An 18,470-nucleotide genomic window follows, 5' to 3' on the forward strand; every position below is an offset into this window, starting at 1 on the left:
ATACACTTCAGGCAACTCCAAAGCAACTTGTACAGTGGAATTATGCCTGTTGTCTGTACAAACATTTATTAACTGATTAAATAAAAACGATTTCCTTTGGCACATGCAACCTGAACTATGGGAAATATCATGTACTGACATGATATAAAAAACTGAAATTTGTGTTTCATTTTCTAAACATTACATTAAATGTCTTCACGTAGCCTCTAGAAACATGTCATTGTATAAGCTGCTTTGGAGTTGCTTGAAGTTTTCTTTCATCAGGCCACAAACCCGTGAATGCTCTACACCTGCCACTGGTAAGCCAACTTGCATAAATTCCACAAACTGTCTAGTCCAATTATGCGCCAAAACTGAAATGTCAAAAAAAGTGAACTATGCCTTTAAATAATGCTGCCTAAATTTGTGACTTAATAGTGCCCCCTGGAGACTTAACAGCCAAGTTGAACAGTACACCAGCTTGCAAAAGAACTTGAATAAAGAACAGGCACAATGAAACACACATTCAAATCAGACATTTTATGGCAGCAGATAAATTGTATAAGAACTATACAATGTCAAAATCACCCATTTTCTGGAAACGTTGTAAATAACATTTCCATTTATATCAACATCCATTAGATGGGGAATACAGTTAGTCCGCTTGTATCGCTCGGCTCCTCTACACACAAGCTGCAGTTACCTCTGTGACATGCACGCAAGCGGCCTTTCAAATCTTAACGTCCCATCCAAAGTATTGCTTGTGAAACCATGAGTGAAATCTGCATAAGGTCACAGTTGTCAAATACTTCAGTTTAAAAATTCCTCAGCAGTAGAAGACACACAGAGAAAAAAAAAAAAAAAACCTAAAACGACCTAAAAATGTGTCAGGGGGTCCAGACAGGCTGCGTCCAACAGTAATCCAGATGTCATTGTCAGTGTTTGGAGGTTAGCATTTCAGCATTTCTACCAGCTGCTGTGGTGGTGGTGGTGGGGGGGGGGTCTTTCCTGAAAACCTATCTCACTCATGGTTGCCATACCGTAGTAGGTCAGTAGTAGTTATCCATGATAAACTAACAGCACACAGAAAATAAAATGGACTCTTAATTTAAAAAATTCCATTTTGCTCCACAATGCCCCCTTCTCTTGGGAGGCACGCCATCTGAGTGTGCTACGAACATCACCTCGCAGGCTTTGTCTAATTGTCAGGTGTGTCATCCCTATGTCCTGTCCCTCTTGCAGAAGCATGCACACAGACAACAGGCTTTCCGGAAAGTGTAGTAAAAAAAAAAAATTTTAAAAAGATAATATGAATGTTGTGAGTCATTTTCATCTTCTGAAAAGAACAAAGAAATTTCAGGTTGACAAACAGGAACATATCGCAAGCACCTTGCAAGATGACTCCTCCCCCCAATGACACAAAACCATCTCCACCTCAAGTTCCAGACCAAGGGTGGCCCCTGCAGCACCAACAACTGTCATTTACACACAACGGTGTCCCATTTTGTTTCATTCTCTTTTAATCCAGGAAAAAATTCAAGTGTGTAATAACCATCTGCAGAAATCAGAACTATTTTAAAAGAACAGCCTTTATATAAAAAGAGAGACTTCCAAGCCCGAGTCCCCCACACGCATACAGACATGCACCTGCCCGCACGGAGCTCCCTTTATGAATGGCGGGCTGGCCGGGGTGCAGGAGGCCCCTCAGCGCTGGCCGGTGTAGGCGCGGAACCAGGAGGTGACGGACGCCGCGGCGGAGGAGATCATGCCCCCCGCGTTGGCGCCGGGCTGCGAGGCCTGCAGGGCGGCGCTCTGGGACAGCTCCATGGGCTGGGAGGGGATGTCGCAGAAGCGCGGGCTGGGGACCGTCTCCCAGTCGGTGCCCAGGTCCGTCTCCTCGTCGGACACCGCCTCGTCCCCGCTCTCCTCGGCCGGCCCCGCCGCCTCCGGCTCCACGAACTCCATGGAGTCCTCCAGATCGGCGCTGACCTCGAACGGGCCCGTCCTGAGGGCGAGACGGGGCGGGGCGGGGCGGGGCGGGGCAAGGGGCGCAGGGAGGACGCGTGTGAGAACGAGGCGCTCGGCACTATGACTACGCAAAACAAGCAGGTCGTTTCCTCCCTTACAGGGTTGCATAATCGCGTCGTATCAAAGGGCTTCCTGGAATGACTACAGAGAAAATGGAAATCGCGATAACAATGGGCTCACCCAGGCGCACAAACGATAACATCAACTGCATCAAGATTCAATGCTTTACTGCCATGTCACCGTAGTTGCCTGACAAGTTTATTGGTTAGACTGGAAAATCCACCCTCAGATTTAACATTCAGAGTAGCAAGTGATATCAAGCATGTACACAGATTTACAAAGGGATTTTTATAGTTAAGAATGACACTCATGTCAATGTTTCCCTTTCATGTCGAGCAACACAGACTGTGTTTATGGAGCAGGCTTGTTACTCACACCCTGAACACCATCTCCCCTGGTGACATGAATGAGGAGCTCTCTCTTGCTTGCTTCCTCTAATAATTCCACTACATTGGTCATTTATATGGCTTTTGATGTTACGCATAGTTATGATATGCCATCCTGCATGTGATTTATCTTAGTTTATTTAGAATAGGCTCATTTCCTGAACAGGTCTTTTTCACTGCTTGCTAAGCACATGTCCATATTCACCATGCTCATGGCTGATGATGCACCAGTGTGCTCAGACAACTACATCGGTGTGTGGTTGTCTATTTAAGTGGCTTGTTACTTTGTATTTGTTAGCATGCTGTTAGCATGCACAAACGGCTGGGTGCTGAAACGTTTGTGCATTTAAAAACGTATCCACTCTGAAAGGTAATACCGGCGCACTACCCCTTTTATTCTGTCTAGTTTGCTTTGGGATTCAGCACCTCTGATTAAGAGTTTATGGGAGCGCTTTAATACGTTTTAGAAAATAAGCCCACAACACCAGTAAAGTCAAGCCAGGCTAAATACAGCCCTAACTGTTTTATATCACTGCTTTCTTTGCATGTGTAAAACATAGTGGATACTGCTGAACCAAATCTAGAAGCTAATCACTGCTCTAACCCTCTGGTCAGCCACAGCAGAGATAAGTATGTGTTTGTACATCATTCACACCATACTTAATCACTGGAATCTCAAGGCATATATGCACATATATAAGAATATGACCTTAAAGGACAAGGCTGGCTTAATTAAATATTTCCCTTCATAGGATATTCAACATATCCTATGAAAAGACCAAAACTTACAAAACTTCTGTCTGCCTCTCTCCTATTCTCATACTGTGATATTCTCCTACCCCATTTAGCACTCAACCAGGAAGTCATTCATTCAAACTGTGCACTATAATCATTAAATACTGCTCAGAAAGACATATTTTCATTTTTAGAAAATGCAATCTATTATCATATGAAACACGGCCAGTGTAGTTAACTTTGAAGCTAACTGTTCATTTCAATGGGGAATATTTTCAGTGTGTCGACGCTGAAATAGAACAACTTTCCACATACTGAAACAGCACTCGCTGTCACTTCCTTCAGTTGTTTCAGGAAAAAGTACAAAGGCCAGGGCTTCATCAATCAATTATGCTGACCAATGCAACAGTATGTCTCTGACTTATTTTAATAGTTTTTGGACAACAATGGAGTTCTATGTCTACTGGGATATTGACTATAGCGGGCATTTTCTAGATGGACGATACTTGTTGGTGGGATAAATTAATTGTAGGTTTCGGTCTTTTCATAGGAAGAAGAAAAACATTTTAAATTATGCCAGGCTTATTCTCTAAGGAAGAGTTACACATGTAACTGCCACTTTTATACTGAAATTGCTGCAAGGATGAATGTCACAAGTCACAGAATGGCAGAATTTTAATTTTCCTTCATAAAAATGGATGCCCTATACTTGGTGGTCTTGTCTGGAGATGCGAAGTTTATTTCAGAAGAGGTGGGCACAGTAAGATCAAAATACTTTTGAGTAGAATGCACCCTTTGCCTGACCCAAGCAAGTTTAATGTGAAAGCTCAAACTTGTTTCCCAGCTGTGATGTTGTCTGTACTGTGATCCATCCTCCAATGGTAACCCTCTCTATTTTCCTTCTGCATGGATAAAGTGAAAACATAACACAAAAGTAGGGTGGGGTGCCCTCTCTCTTTAAACAAAAAAGAAGAGGAAAAAAATTCAGATGCAGGCCAAAGAAATTGGGAGTAGGTTGTCATGTATTCTGTTTTGGCTACTGTTACACCGATTTCAGTTTTCCAAAGAGTTCTGAAGCATAAACAAAACAAAACAGTACATTTCTGGTGTCCGTGTGTCAGTATCCTGGTGATACGTGTTGTGTGATAAACTGATAAAACAGTGTCCCTATGCAACCGACTGAAAGGCCGCTCTTTTGATCAACACATCAAGCACAATGCGCCGAGCTCGGCTCCAAGAAAAACAATAGCGTCTGGAATTTCAGCCATTGCCATTTTAAGAGAACAATGGCATATTCAAATCACAGGAAAGAAGCCTTTTTAAGATTTAAGATGGCTTCAATACTTAGAAGTCTAATATAAAACATGACGCAGACTTGCCCTTCAGGTTGTAGAATGTGGCACTGGCCAGTTTCCATCCTGATACATTTGGCCTAAATATATATTTTGCACAAATTTTTTTTTAGATTTGGTCATTCAATGCAGGAACTAAAGTCTATACCTTTCACAAGTCCCCTATTTACAAGTCTTTGCGATACATTGTCTTCATAGCAAATATGTTATGACTGGGTGTCTGTTAAGCTGACTTGATTTAGATGTATCATTACTTGGACTCCTTAGCGTATGTTTCAGCAAATACTGTAGTATAAGTGTAGGAGGCAGGTCTTCTCACCTGCCCAGGTTCTTGTTATCGGGGGCAACCAGAAACATGATGTTCCTGAGAGTGTGGTGGGGATGAAGCAGCTCGCTGTCTACGTGCTAGCAGAGAGACCCAGAAATGATCACTGTTAGCATTTCACACATCATTTTTAACCCAAAAATAAGCCCTATTAGAAAATCACACACACACACACAGATACCAATACCATTTCACACATCACCGGCCACTTCATTAGATACACCTGTTAAACTGCAAACTGCACCCGTTAACGCAAATATCTAATCGGCCAATCACGTGGCAGCAACTCAATGCATTTAGGCATGTAGACGTGGTCAAGACGATCTGCTGAAGTTCAAACCAAGCATCAGAATGGGTAAGAAAGGTGATTTAAGTGACTTTGAACGTGGCATGGTTGTTGGTGCCAGTATTTCAGAAACTGCTGATCTACTGGGATTTTCACGCACAACCATGTCTAGGGTTTACAGAAAATAGTCCGAAAAAGAGAAAATATCCGGTGAGCGGCAGTTCTCTGGGCGAAAATGCCTTGTTGATGGCAGAGGTCAGAGGAGAATGGCCAGACTGGTTTGAGCGGACAGAAAGGCAACAGTAACTCAAATAACCACTCGTTACGACTGAGGTATGCAGAAGAGCACCTCTGAACGCACACCACGTCAAACCTTGAAGCAGATGGGCTACAGCAGCAGAAGACCACACCAGGTGCCACTCCTGTCACCTAATGAAGTGGCCGGTGAGTGTATATTTAACCCAGTAACAGAGCACTGTTAGCAGTTTGCACACACATACTAAGCAGAGGTACAAAACAACCTTTTCAATTAATTTGAAATCAATTATGAATGAAATTCAGAAAATTAGCTCAGCAAGGATAATGGTAACAAGGGCTTTTTGTCACATATTTGCAGTGAATAGCGTTTTATGTAGTATAAATAAAGTCATTTTTGTGACAGCCTATAAAAACACCCCAATTCAGTTCTGAGAATAGAATAATGGAAACACATAACAATATGTGAATATCTAGTCACTAGTCGTTTTCTATTTTTTTAAGTTTTTTATTTTATTTGACAGTGACAATGCAAATTAATAACATTTTGCAAAGTTAGCCAAGGAGGCTCATTTTCATATCCAGTCCCCGGGCAGGCTATTTAAAAAAAAAAACATACAACATTCTATGAATTCCATACATAGAAGGCATAGGACACAGCAGAGATGCTGATAATACCTAAATACAGGAAAGTGTACCAAATATATAAATCAACTCTGCGACGCATAAACCCTAGCCTAATGTTCGCAGGTCTGGCTGCTGATGAGAATGGACGGTACATGGTGCAGTTTTTTATGTTTGGTGTGTTCCATCCTGGAGATGCAGTATCAGCACCTCGCCCCCTTGCCACAGGAGTTCCCCAGGGCTCTGTCCTTGGTCCCCTCCTATTCTCCCTGTACACCCAATCTCTTGGTCCTGTAATCTCTGCCCATGGGTTGTCCTATCATTGTTATGCCGATGACACCCAACTCTTTCTCTCCTTCCCGCCCTCTGACACTCAGGTCTCTGCTCGCATCTCTGCCTGCCTGAGGGACATCCAGAGCTGGATGGATAACCACCATCTTAAGCTGAACCCAGGCAAGACGGAGATGATCTTCATCCCTGCTCCATCCTCTAACCTTCTTGACTTTTCTATTTCCCTGGGGGACACTGTGGTGTCATCATCACCCACCGCAAAAAACCTTGGAGTGGTGATGGACAACAGACTGTCCCTCTCCCAGAACATCATGGCGGTGAGTCGAACGTGCAGGTTCTTCCTGTACAACATCCGGAGAATCCGCCCCTTCCTCACCACCTACGCAACCCAGCTCCTGGTTCAAGCGATGGTCCTGTCCCGCTTGGACTACTGCAACTCGCTACTGGCTGGTCTGCCAGCATCCGCCATCAGACCCCTGCAGCTCATCCAGAATGCTGCAGCGCGTCTGGTCTACAACCTCCCCAGACATTCCCATGTCACCCCCCTGCTCACTGACCTCCACTGGCTGCCTGTTATGGCTCGCATCAAATTTAAGTCCTTGGTGCTTGCATACCAGGCAGCTAAGGGGTCAGCACCAGGGTACATTCAGAGGATCATCAGACCCTACACACCAGCCAGACCTCTCCGTTCTGCCACCTCTGGACGCTTGGCACCTCCCCCTCTTCGCGTCTGCACTTCCCGCTCCCGTCTGCTGTCTGTCCTGGCCCCTCGCTGGTGGAATGACCTCCCCGTGATGGTCAGAACAGCAGAGAATCTCACCACTTTCAAACGCAGACTGAAGACTCATCTCTTCAGGCTGCACCTCTCCCCACCCCTCCCTAGCCTATAGTTCAGCTCATTGTACCTAGCTAGGATAATTTGATTGTTAGTGTATCTGGTAGGATTGTTTTTGTATGATTAGGTGTGATTCCAGTGCTAGTTTGTACTTTGTACTTGGTAGGATTCTTGCTGCTGAACAAGCTTACTCTACAGGGTTGGAGTCCTGATCGATGTGGTCACTTCTGGCACTACGATCCTTACTTCACTCTAGTGTTTCTTTTGCGCCTCTACATCTTGAAACCTATGCACTTGTTGTACGTCGCTCTGGATAAGAGCGTCTGCTAAATGCCTATAATGTAATGTAATGTAATGGAGATCCTCAGACTGAACTGTGGACTGACAAATAAGACGGTGGGATACCCTTCACTTCGGAACAGCTTCTTGGAATGTTCTAACAAGTACTAAACTGGGAGAAAAACCCTCTTTGCTTTCCCTCAGCTGGCTCCTGGTGACTGCCTGCATCAAATTCAAAACTCCAATGTTGGTGTACAAGAGTGCAAAAGGAGCTGCACCCTATACCTCTAGGCCATGGTCCATCCCTACACACCAACATGTGCTCTCCATTCTGCGGCCACCGGGTGCCTAGCGTTCCCCTCCCTGCCACAACAGTTATTACTCCTCCTGGCCTTCTTCTCCCTACTGGCTCCCCATTGGTGGATCGGCCTGTCCATCTCAGTCAGGACAGCAGTGTCCCTCCCTACCTTTCTGTGCAACCAGAAGACCAATCTGTTCAGGAAAACCTTTCCCCCTATTCCCATTGCCCTCTTCCACATCTTCTGCTATCCGTCCTATATTTCCTTACCCCAATAAAAATTTCTTTACCTTCCCTGCCATGTGTTAATTCTAGTGACAAACATTTACCCATCGCTGGTGTGTTTGACTTGACCATTGCACTCTCAATAATTGCTATTTGGAATGTTGGTAATTTACTAATCCAGGTCTTTCCTTTGTGTGTTATTAACAAGTCACTCTGGTTAACAGCATCAGCCAAATGCCTAAAATGTACATGTGATGTAAATAATCATGCAGCGCAATCATCGAACCCAAGGACTCCCATGAGATGGCTGCCCAGACCATGACAGATCCACCACCGTGTTTAACAGTTTGGCTCTCTCCAAATGTAACCCCGCCCATATGTAGGTAAGGAGTAAAAGTATGTCGGTCGAAGTGAAAGGAAGAGCTCGTAATGAGTGCTCGTAATGAGGAGGTACCTGGGAGAAGCAGAGGTGCAGGATGTTGGTGTTGAGCTTGGTGATGGCCCGGGTGAACCTGTACCTGCTCAGATTCTCCCCACAGAACTCGCTGTCAAACACAAATCACATTAAATATGTATTACATGACTAACATAACATACACACATACTGTAGCTTGTGCATAGATCTACACATCAAGTCTCTGCAGTTACAGTGAGCACCATAATTCATTGGACAGTGACACATTTTTTGTTATTTTGGTTCTGTACTCTAGCACTTGGGAGTTTGAAAGGATACAATGAGGTTGAAGTGCAGACTGTCAGCTTTAATTTGAGGGTATTTTCATACATATCGGATGAACCATTTAGAAATGACGGCACCTTTTGTGCACCTTTTGCTCACTGTATGTACCTTACAACAGACCACTGGATAATGATAACAGATAGACTGATGAATTAAAGTTGATGCACAATAACATTGGGGCTGTACTGGTATCAGCTGGTAATAGCCTAAGCTTATCGGTTTCAAAACGATGCTAAGGGCTCATATCAGGCCTGTGTGATGGCCTGTTATGACAACATGCAGCACACACGCTGTAAATTAAGTCATTGTTATAAAGTACCCTGATCACAGTCATCTGAACCTCTTATTTATTTTTTATTTAACATTTCTACCAACCAGTCTCACACGCAAAGCTACACAGAGACTCAGGAGACTAATTTTTGTTTCTTTTCCTTGATTTAAAGTTTTTTTTGGGGGGTTTCGTCAGTTTTTAAGTCTTTGTCCATGCAATTCTTACAGTCTTGGAGCATTCTTATATTTAAAAAAACCATCTTGCTTTTTTAACTCTATTGGTAACATTATGAACAGTCACTGGGAAGCTTGGCAGACGGTGCGAGCAGCCAGGTTTACAGAAAATGATCACATTACTAAACTGGCCACAGGGTATTTTTATTTTATTTAACCTTTATTTACCCAGGGTAGGTTCGCTGAGCACGGATGCTCATTTGCAGGAACGCCCTGCTTCACACTCATTCACATTCACACCTGGGAGCTAACCTTAAACCTAACCCTAACCACAATCCTCTATTGTTGGCCACTGAGCAGTTCCACTGGAGGGAGAGGACTTTTTTTAGCCAATTGAATCAGGGGATGATTAGGTGGCAAGTTTTTGTGAGAGCCAGATCTGGGATTTTAGCCAGGACACCGGGGAACCCCCTACTCTTTGCGATAAGTGTCATGGGATCTTTAATGACCACAGTGAGTCAGGACCTCGGTTTAACGTCTCATCCAAAAGACGGTATGAGTTGTCCTTTTAATTTAGATCAAATTAATGATGCAGTTAAGGACTGTTACCTGTTGCAAAGTTTCTTGGGAAGGTTGACATCCAGGATATGGGACAGGATGGTGACGAGCTGGGTGGCGTAACACAGGGCAGTACTGATGGTGTGGGCGGGATTAATATGGTCCAGCTCTGCAAAAACGAAATGCCAACGCACTACATTTATGTATGAAAATATGACTCTCAATGCAAACAACTCAGTTACTCTCAACAAGAAATAAATGGAAAGATTTTCACTACAATGCATCTCTTTGCATTATGTTAAATGAATCATTTTCATTTTTACTGGGAAAAATGTTTGTTGTTCGCTGTTCTTTCTACTGTTTTTACACAATCTGTCATGCAGGGCTGCTGCTATACATTTCTCTTTTACTCTACATCTCATGAGTAAGAGTGGGACAGTGAAAGTACACTGAAGCATGAAGTCAGAATATGCTTAAACCAGAAATCACTGGGACACACTCCAGTTAATGAAATCCCTCCTTAAGCACACCCTCTGATATTGATGTTTAAACACTAAAAGTCAGAATTCCATCTGTAATTTAATGCCTAGTACTGCCTGTACTGAATTACTGATGAGCATTAGTCAAATGTGTTTTCCCACAGCTAGTTTAGAAGAATCCAGCTGGTATGAATCACAGGTGTGTATTTACCAGGACCCTGGCTGGTATGAATCACAGGTGTGTAAGAGTGTGTATTTACCAGGACCCTGGCTGGTATAAATCACAGGTGTGTAAGTGTGTGTATTTACCAGGACTCTGGCTGGTATAAATCACAGGTGTGTAAGTGTGTGTATTTACCAGGACCCTGGCTGGTATGAATCACAGGTGTGTAAGAGTGTGTATTTACCAGGACCGTGGCTTGTTGGAGTCACAGATGTGCAAGTGTGTATTTACCAGGACCCTGGCTGGTTCTCTTCTCCTCCACCCAGCTGTAGTAGGCGGAGCAGTCCCCGTTGCTAGGCAGCGTGACTCGCGGGCCTGTGATGCTGATGCTGGTTTCGCCGTTCTGGTCGTCCCAGATCCAGCGGCCTGACAGGTAGGTGGTCCGCCGAGCCTCGGCCAGCTCGCTGACCGTGCTGGAGGTCAGGGCAGAGTCACATTCCGCCACCACATCTGCTGGGTCCCTGGGGGACGAGAGCGGGGAACACAGATCATTAACATTCATATCCTTAAGACACATCTTTCCTCATTGCTAGCTAGGTTAGAGCTGCTTAGAGCAGCAACCTTACACAGCCAGACAAAACAAAAGACAGCAACATAAACTAAGCTTTACCATCATATAGTTAAACCCGAAGATCATTCAATGTGTTATATCTTATTTTTAAAAGGAAATTATTGAACCAAGCACACAATGAAGAATATAGAAAATTTGAGAAAACCTATGTTGATTAGATGTAAAAGTAATAAGTCAGAACAAGATGAAAATGACCTCAAAGAAATTAGGGAAAATAATGATAAAAATAATTAACAATGAATTTTTAAAATGTATTAAGGTTCAGGCAGGTTATGAGGCAGATACAAACATTACCAATATTCAGAATATAATTCAGAAATACAAGGAAAGACCATTACAGAAGTTTATAGAATGTTTGAAAACAAATGGAGAAATTGTAAAGAGTGACGATGACGTCAGGAAAACAATTACTGACAATTGTTTTTTAAGTATGATGAAACCGATATTAATTTAGTGAATATAAATGTAGTGCACAACATTTATGTTTGCCGGTTTTTCAACTCAAACATATACGCTATCTGTTCACCACCATAACTTACTGCAAATAACTAAAAGATGTACATATCTGGTTTGTAACATTAAAAAGATTTATTTCAGTATACCATGTTCGACCAACGCGATGTTAGGAGTTGCTAGTAACCATTGTTTGTTCCATTTCTTCCATTTTCAACTAGGAATGACATAAACCGAATGTCACGATTCCGTGTAATTTTATTGGAAGTGCTGGACAAGAAGATTTAGCTATTTTAGACGGGGGGAGACTGTAACGTGTATTTTCCAGTATCTAATTAGATGGGTGATTATTAGATATGGAGTAGTATCTGATAGTATATATAATGATTTATAAATCTATACTGTCATTTATGTGTAAAACTATACTGTAATTTATTTCGTGAGATAATTGGATATTGTATGGAAATGGTATAATCTGGCCTATGTATAGTATATAAGCAGGTCATTATTGGGGCTGGCAATAGGTGGGCATAATTGTGCAAGTACAAATTGATGTGCTGATTTTTGTGTTTGTATATGTATATAAATGTTTGTATAATAGTTGGGGGCACTTTTGTAAATAAAACACCCCACTTGGGTTGCACAAGTTTGAGTATCATATCCAAGTTCACTGTAAAATCCACAGACCGACCATCCTTATAACAAGCCTGAATCATTTTTGGGTGTTTTTACAAAGGAGGAAGTTAATCTCGCTATTGCTCAGTGAAATCAGGTGGAATCACCGGATGGGCTGCTGGCTGAGATTTATCAGATCTTTGCCGAAAACATTGCATATATTTTAGCCTCTGCATTTAATTAAAGTTTAGAGATATTACAGATGCATGCGTTTTTATTAAGAAATTTTAATACATTACTATACAAGAAAAGAGATGACTGCCCTAAATAACTAGAGATAAATAACATTAATGAATTTGGAATATAAGGTCCTTGTGAAAGTGGCAATGAATAGGGTGAGCGTGAGACCATAAAATTGAGAGACATCAAACAGGTGCAATTAAGGGTTGGGTCATGTGGGATGACAAGAGAGTTGATAATCTACCTGAAGCTCAGTAACCATGAATGTTATAGAGGGGCCTGCTATTCAACAGTTTGATGCCACAACGATTGAGGAAAGGTGGCTTAATACAGGGCAGAGGGCAAGGAGGATATAAACCTCTGCAAATCATGCACTCATTTTGAGGGCCACACACACGCACACACAAATGCACACATGCACACACAAGCGTGTGCGCACGCATGCATGCGCGCACACACACACACACACACACACAAGGAAACTTAAGTTGTAAGAATGTGTTGTAAGAATGCGTGCAATGTAAATTTTTGTTTTCAGAATAAATTCATTGCCCTAGAGAGTGCTATTGTATGTGTTTATTTATATTTGTAGATGCTTTTAAAACAAACAATCTGTTTGGCACAGTAGAATTCCTCTTGCCTGACTGGGCAAGTTAGGGTAAAAAAAATGTAATGTCCTGCCAGGACTATATTTACAGCCTGTCACGATCCATTGCTGTCACAACAAACACTATCCTTTCCTTTTCAGAAAGAGGAAGGGAAAAGCCAGATCACATGATACTCATTCACGACCCTGCTTTCTGACTGCTCAAAAAATACTCACATGACCACGTCCTAAATTTCAGTTGTTTAAAAAGAGTTGAAATAGCCACTGGAGTCCCTCTAATTACACACCTCAAAAAGCAAGCAAGCATTAGCCTCCTGTGAGAGTTTCTTTATAGTTATTTTGCTATACCCACAATGTATTATATTCTGTGTTTGGTATACATGGTTGTGAGACAGAAAAAAAGAAAACACTGACCACATGAGGAGGAATATACACACAGAACACATGCCATTTACACATGCAACACATAATGACAGTTTTAAAGCTGGAAAAAGATAAGAAATAATGAGCACCTTTTGCTAACAATAGCTTGGCTCTATTTTAGCCACAATAGCCAAAATTTGTCGCATGAAAACAGGTGTGCAGTTTGCATGGTCTGGTGTCTAATTGTTTCGTGGGAAAAACAGATGCGTTACATTAAATAAAGAAATAAAATGCAGTTTTGGGGAAATATTCTGCTGGTCTCTGAGCATGAGATGGTATGTATGTGTAATTTATGCCCGAATACCTATCTGTGGCCCCTCAAACCCCACATTTAAATGGGTGGAAAGTCATTGAAAGCAGCCGGACAGCACTGCCCTGGTGCTGCCCATGCCCCCTGCACTGCCCTAGTGCTGCCCATACCCCAGCACTGCCCTAGTGCTGCCCATACCCCAGCACTGCCCTGGTGCTGCCCATACTCCCAGCACTGCCCTGGTGCTGCCCATGCCCCCAGCACTGCCCTGGTGCTGCCCATGCCCCCAGCACTGCCTGTCTGCCCATGCCCCACCTGCCTGGTGCTGCCCATGCCCCAGCACTGCCCTGGTGCTGCCCATACCCAGCACTGCCCTAGTGCTGCCCATACCAGCACTGCCTAGTGCTGCCTACCAGCACTGCCCTGGTGCTGCCCATACCCCCAGCACTGCCCTGGTGCTGCCCATGCCCCCAGCACTGCCCTGGTGCTGCCCATGCCCCCAGCACTGCCCTGGTGCTGCCCATACTCCAGCACTTACCTGGTGCCCAGCTTCTCCTCCTGCATGGGGAAGATGTGGGTGGTGAGCTCCAGGATGTGTCCCCGGCGGATTTCTGCCAGCTGCTCCAGGCGGCCCTGCAGCTCCCGGCCCCTCTTCTCCAGCAGCTCGCCCAGGCGCCGGTTGTGCCGCTCGATCTTCTCCTTCTTGTCCTGGTGCCGGTTGGCTCTGCGGTGCAGCCTCTGGCCTTCCTCTTGGGAACGCAGGAGCAGGTCCTTACCTGGGACAGGGTAAAGCCAGGGGAATGGGCAACAAGTCCTTGAGCAGACACATCCATCAGTGCTGGTGTGGGGGGGACAGAACTCAATATGCGACATAACTTATTATAGTTTTAGTTCTGGACTTCATACAGAATATACAATAAACACTATGTAGTAATTTAAAACTGACCCTTTACTGTCTGGACCTCAACTAACATGGGTGCTTTGATCAATAGGGTGCTAAATAAGTTTATTTAGTAAAGTGGGATTAGTCAAAATCCACAGCAGGACTCCTTTCGGTGTGCACTGATATATATATTATAACTCCGCTTAGCTACTTTTACTGACTCATTCACTCAGTTTGCCATGCTCAGCTAAGAAGAAAGCATGGATGAAAATGGAACATTGGCCTTGCCATCAGGCTACATTTATTTCAGTCTCAGGACAGACTTCAGGCAGATGGATGTAGCTACTTAAGTAATTAGACCACCAACATTGCTTGGCACAAAGCACGAACGCAACCCTAGTTTAAGTACTCAGCCAGAGCAGTACTGGCTAGGGCCAGGTATGCACATAATGGAAAAACGCATCATACAGGAGAGTGTGTCTAGGAACTCATGACTGTGTCTTTTCTCCTGCTTTTAAGTTAAAGAGACGGAAAGGGTGCTCCTTCCCTGTGGGGCTATAGCTTCATCTGTCAGAGAAAAACACCTACCACACTTCACCTCCTCCTGCCCACTGAGGATGGCCTCTTTCAGCTGCTCGATTTTCATCCTGCACGACATGATCTTCCACTTCTGCGTGAGACAGCGTTGTTAAGGCTACATAAGTCCGCTCTCAGGGAACCTGGGAGCACTCTAGTGATCTGCATCTGGACTGCAGCCACACTCTTGGGCCACTACAACTTGAGTGACAGCTTCAACAGCATTTCAAAACGGCAGGTGAAAATAAGGGCTAGATGTACTCGGTGTGGGTGAGTGGGTACCACAGATATTTTAGGCATTCACCTGTAATGGAGGGGCACATTTTTTTTAATCTACCCATCTAGATATAAAATTCAGGCAAATAGAATTTATTGATATTTAGCTGCTGAGCAGATACCTACTTTCAGCTCGGTGTTCACCCTTTATCTAATCCCAAATTCTTGCCATCTTGGGAAAGCAACACTGCTGTCTTGAAACATGCTTTGTCCAACTGCCTTTTGTTACTTTTTATTGCCAATGACAAATTCAGCCACTGAAGAGGCAAGTGGCTCTATGCGACCAGGTTGATTCTTCACACTGTCTGCCACTGTTCTATTGAACATTAGTGGCAGACAGATTTGGAGACTTTGTCCACGCCTCTAAAATCATCTTTCACAGTGATGTCACTTTGATAATAAACAATGATTTAAACTGAAGTTTGAGCAATTAGCCAACAGAAAATGCTCATTTAGATGACAAACATATTCTGAGTATGCAAACCTTCAGTAAGCAAAACTGATTCCAAACGACTAATATCAAATTCTCCAGTAGAGGGCATTATAAGAACTTTGCTTCTTTCAAGATAACAAAAACAAAATCTCAGGCTTAATATCATAGTGTTGGTTTTCTTTAGTTCTCAAAATATTAAAATATGACATTTATTTCACAAGGTCTTAAAAGCTCATGACTGAAAACAATGCTTACAGTGAGCATTTACAGAATATTTAATCAGACAACATGTTTGATAGGGTCCCTCGTAAAACAAAAAAAGCAGATCCCTAGTGAGCATTATTGCAGAACTTACAAGCTGATCAGTCTGAATCTTTCTGTCCATGGCTTTGATAACTCTGAAAAGAAACAAACATGTACAGAAAGGTTAAGAATATAAACCTGTAATTGTGTGTGTGTGTGTATGTGTGTGTGTGTGTGTGTGTGTGTGTGTGTGTGTATATATGCATATTTGATAATATAAGGTTTGACATAGAACAAACTTTAGGCTTACCAAAATTAACTGTTTGGAACACTGGTATGTTTGTACATATGTATATTGTATATACAACTGTACCTTTGCTGTAGGTCTTCCTTTTCATTTTTCAGATTTTTCAGTCTCTCAAATTTTTCAGTGTACCTGAGAACAGAGGAATGTCCTTATTTTCCCCATTGTTAGACAGTCTGTAAACTGCAAGTAATACTAGTCATTTGGTTTACTTATTTTATCCACACACTGTGTAGAATACAGCTATTCCTGCTCTGGTAATGAGAGATCATAAAAAATCTAGCCTGCTGTCACTGGCGTAAGTATGACAGCCAGCTAGCCAAAATTCTCATTACGTTGCTTTACAGCAATACAGACTAATCTCTGAAGCCAGCTAAACAAACCACAGTCCTAAATTAGTCCCTACATTTAAATGAGTATGTTCTATAATGTAACACAGTTGCATGCTAGGTACCCATAGCTTCAAATTATAAGTTTCACAAACCTTTCATGCAATAACACCAAGATGAATGCCCTCTTTCTATATTCTCTGCATTTGAAACAGACTTATATACCCTGGGCTACATCTTTTAAATGCATGTACCAAGTACCAACCATCCACAGAACAAAGCACATTAATATCAAAACAAAGGTGTCTAGGACTACACTTCCTAATTACCCAAATTCTTCTCCTTATTTTCATCAGCTTCTTGGTCTATAATATGTGTACTAACTAATATTTTGTTGTAATAAACTAATAAAAACTTTAAAACTATTATGAATACAAATAGTATGAAAACTTAAAGTAACAGCCACATTTCATTTTAATCGCAGAAATATGTCATACAAAAGGAAAGTGTCGAAAACACACTTGAATAGCAAAATTGCACAGTGCACGCACAGCTTTACAAAACGTGTAGCCTCCCCATGTGTCGCTGAACTGATATTTTCTTTCCCGTGATAGGCCTACTACTTTTATGAAACGCAATGCTGGTGTTACTAGGGTTCAAATGTAAGTTTGCTTAATTTGACATTAATACTTTAACTGGCCGTCCAAGTCTTGAAATGGTTATTTTCCAGACGTACAGAGAACATAAAAGTTATGAGTAATTCGCTTTGTATGTTGAATGCGTTTTCGATTAGATAAAAAAAATACACTCGTGTTAGACAAATACACTTTTGTAGACGTGCTTAGTCACTCCTCAGTTTAACACACACTCCCGACATGCTTTCTGTAGCCATTAAGTCACAGTAGCGCAGTTTTCATGTTTATTTCCTAGTTAGCGTTACTTTCAGTACATAAAACAACAGCGCAAATCACAAATCACCCTCCTTAAGTTTGTTTTAACGTTAGCGCACATTTTTAAGTTAGCTAACATCACACTGAAAAACAAAACGAATCTGACCTGAATTAGTTCGTCTACAAAACACTTTTATAAACCCTCGTTTCACCAATAAGTAAGCAGAATTAGTAAGTTAGCATACATAAATGCATTCCCATTGTATTCGGACCGGCGTGCGCGTCTTAAGACTGGTACGGAGCCAAGATAATTGTACAGATAAACAACTCCGACAGTGCTGGCGTTGGCTAGCCAAGCCAGCTAGCGAACAACTCAAGTCTTGTTTACACACCGCGAACGACGTTACTTGGACAGAGAGGCCGTGCACCTTTGGCTCGATATTGTTGAAAGCTTACATTGACACAGTCAGTTTGTGTGGATTTTAGACACTCACCGTTCAGGGTCTCTACCATCAAAATAAACGAAATCGCCTGCCTGAATACAGCGGGCACAAGTAAGCCTGCGACGGGCTGTATTACAAAGGGGGCACCGCTCCACCGCGACGTACAGCCCCTCTGCATCATCCACCGATTCCACCATCAGAGGTCCCGGGGAGGCAGTGGTAGTTGCCGATGAAAGGGTATACGGGGGGATTGGAGGCCGTGCCCCTGGTTTTCCCCCCACTGCCCCCTCACTAGGGCCGGTCGTACGGGCTTCGCTCCCCGCGGCGGCGGCCATTGAACCGGTGATGTTTATCCGTAAACTGCCATTCCGAGGCAGGGATAAGCGCAGTCTTTTCTCATCGTTTGAGATTAAGACTATCAGTATTATAGTCAATTACGGTCATAGGAAATGTGTTTCTGTGGACAGGCGGTGGACAGTACAGTCGGTCTTCTGCCGTCTCGCGTTCTTCCTGTGTCACGTGATCCACTTTGT

At 43.0% G+C, this 18,470-nt stretch overlaps 1 protein-coding gene across 2 annotated transcripts; it reads right to left on the reverse strand.

The window, feature by feature from the left end:
* Positions 1–500: 500 nt before the first annotated feature.
* Positions 501–18,445, reverse strand: atg14 (autophagy related 14). Of its 2 annotated transcripts, none has more exons than XM_064336716.1 (10): positions 17,989–18,445; positions 16,345–16,407; positions 16,084–16,126; positions 15,032–15,113; positions 14,099–14,336; positions 10,633–10,862; positions 9,751–9,868; positions 8,413–8,503; positions 4,860–4,945; positions 501–1,984 (listed from the first exon to the last, which is right to left on the reverse strand). In XM_064336716.1, exons 1-10 carry the CDS (start codon positions 18,270–18,272, stop codon positions 1,684–1,686), a joined length of 1,536 nt encoding a protein of 511 aa, XP_064192786.1. In that variant the 5' UTR covers positions 18,273–18,445; the 3' UTR covers positions 501–1,683. The 2 variants fall into 2 exon arrangements, with proteins under 2 accessions (XP_064192786.1, XP_064192795.1); XM_064336725.1 differs by lacking the exon at positions 17,989–18,445 and adding an exon at positions 17,740–17,868.
* Positions 18,446–18,470: the final 25 nt, after the last annotated feature.

The sequence above is a fragment of the Anguilla rostrata genome, chromosome 1 (assembly GCF_018555375.3).
Source record: "Anguilla rostrata isolate EN2019 chromosome 1, ASM1855537v3, whole genome shotgun sequence".
Classification (NCBI taxonomy): Eukaryota; Metazoa; Chordata; class Actinopteri; order Anguilliformes; family Anguillidae; genus Anguilla; species Anguilla rostrata.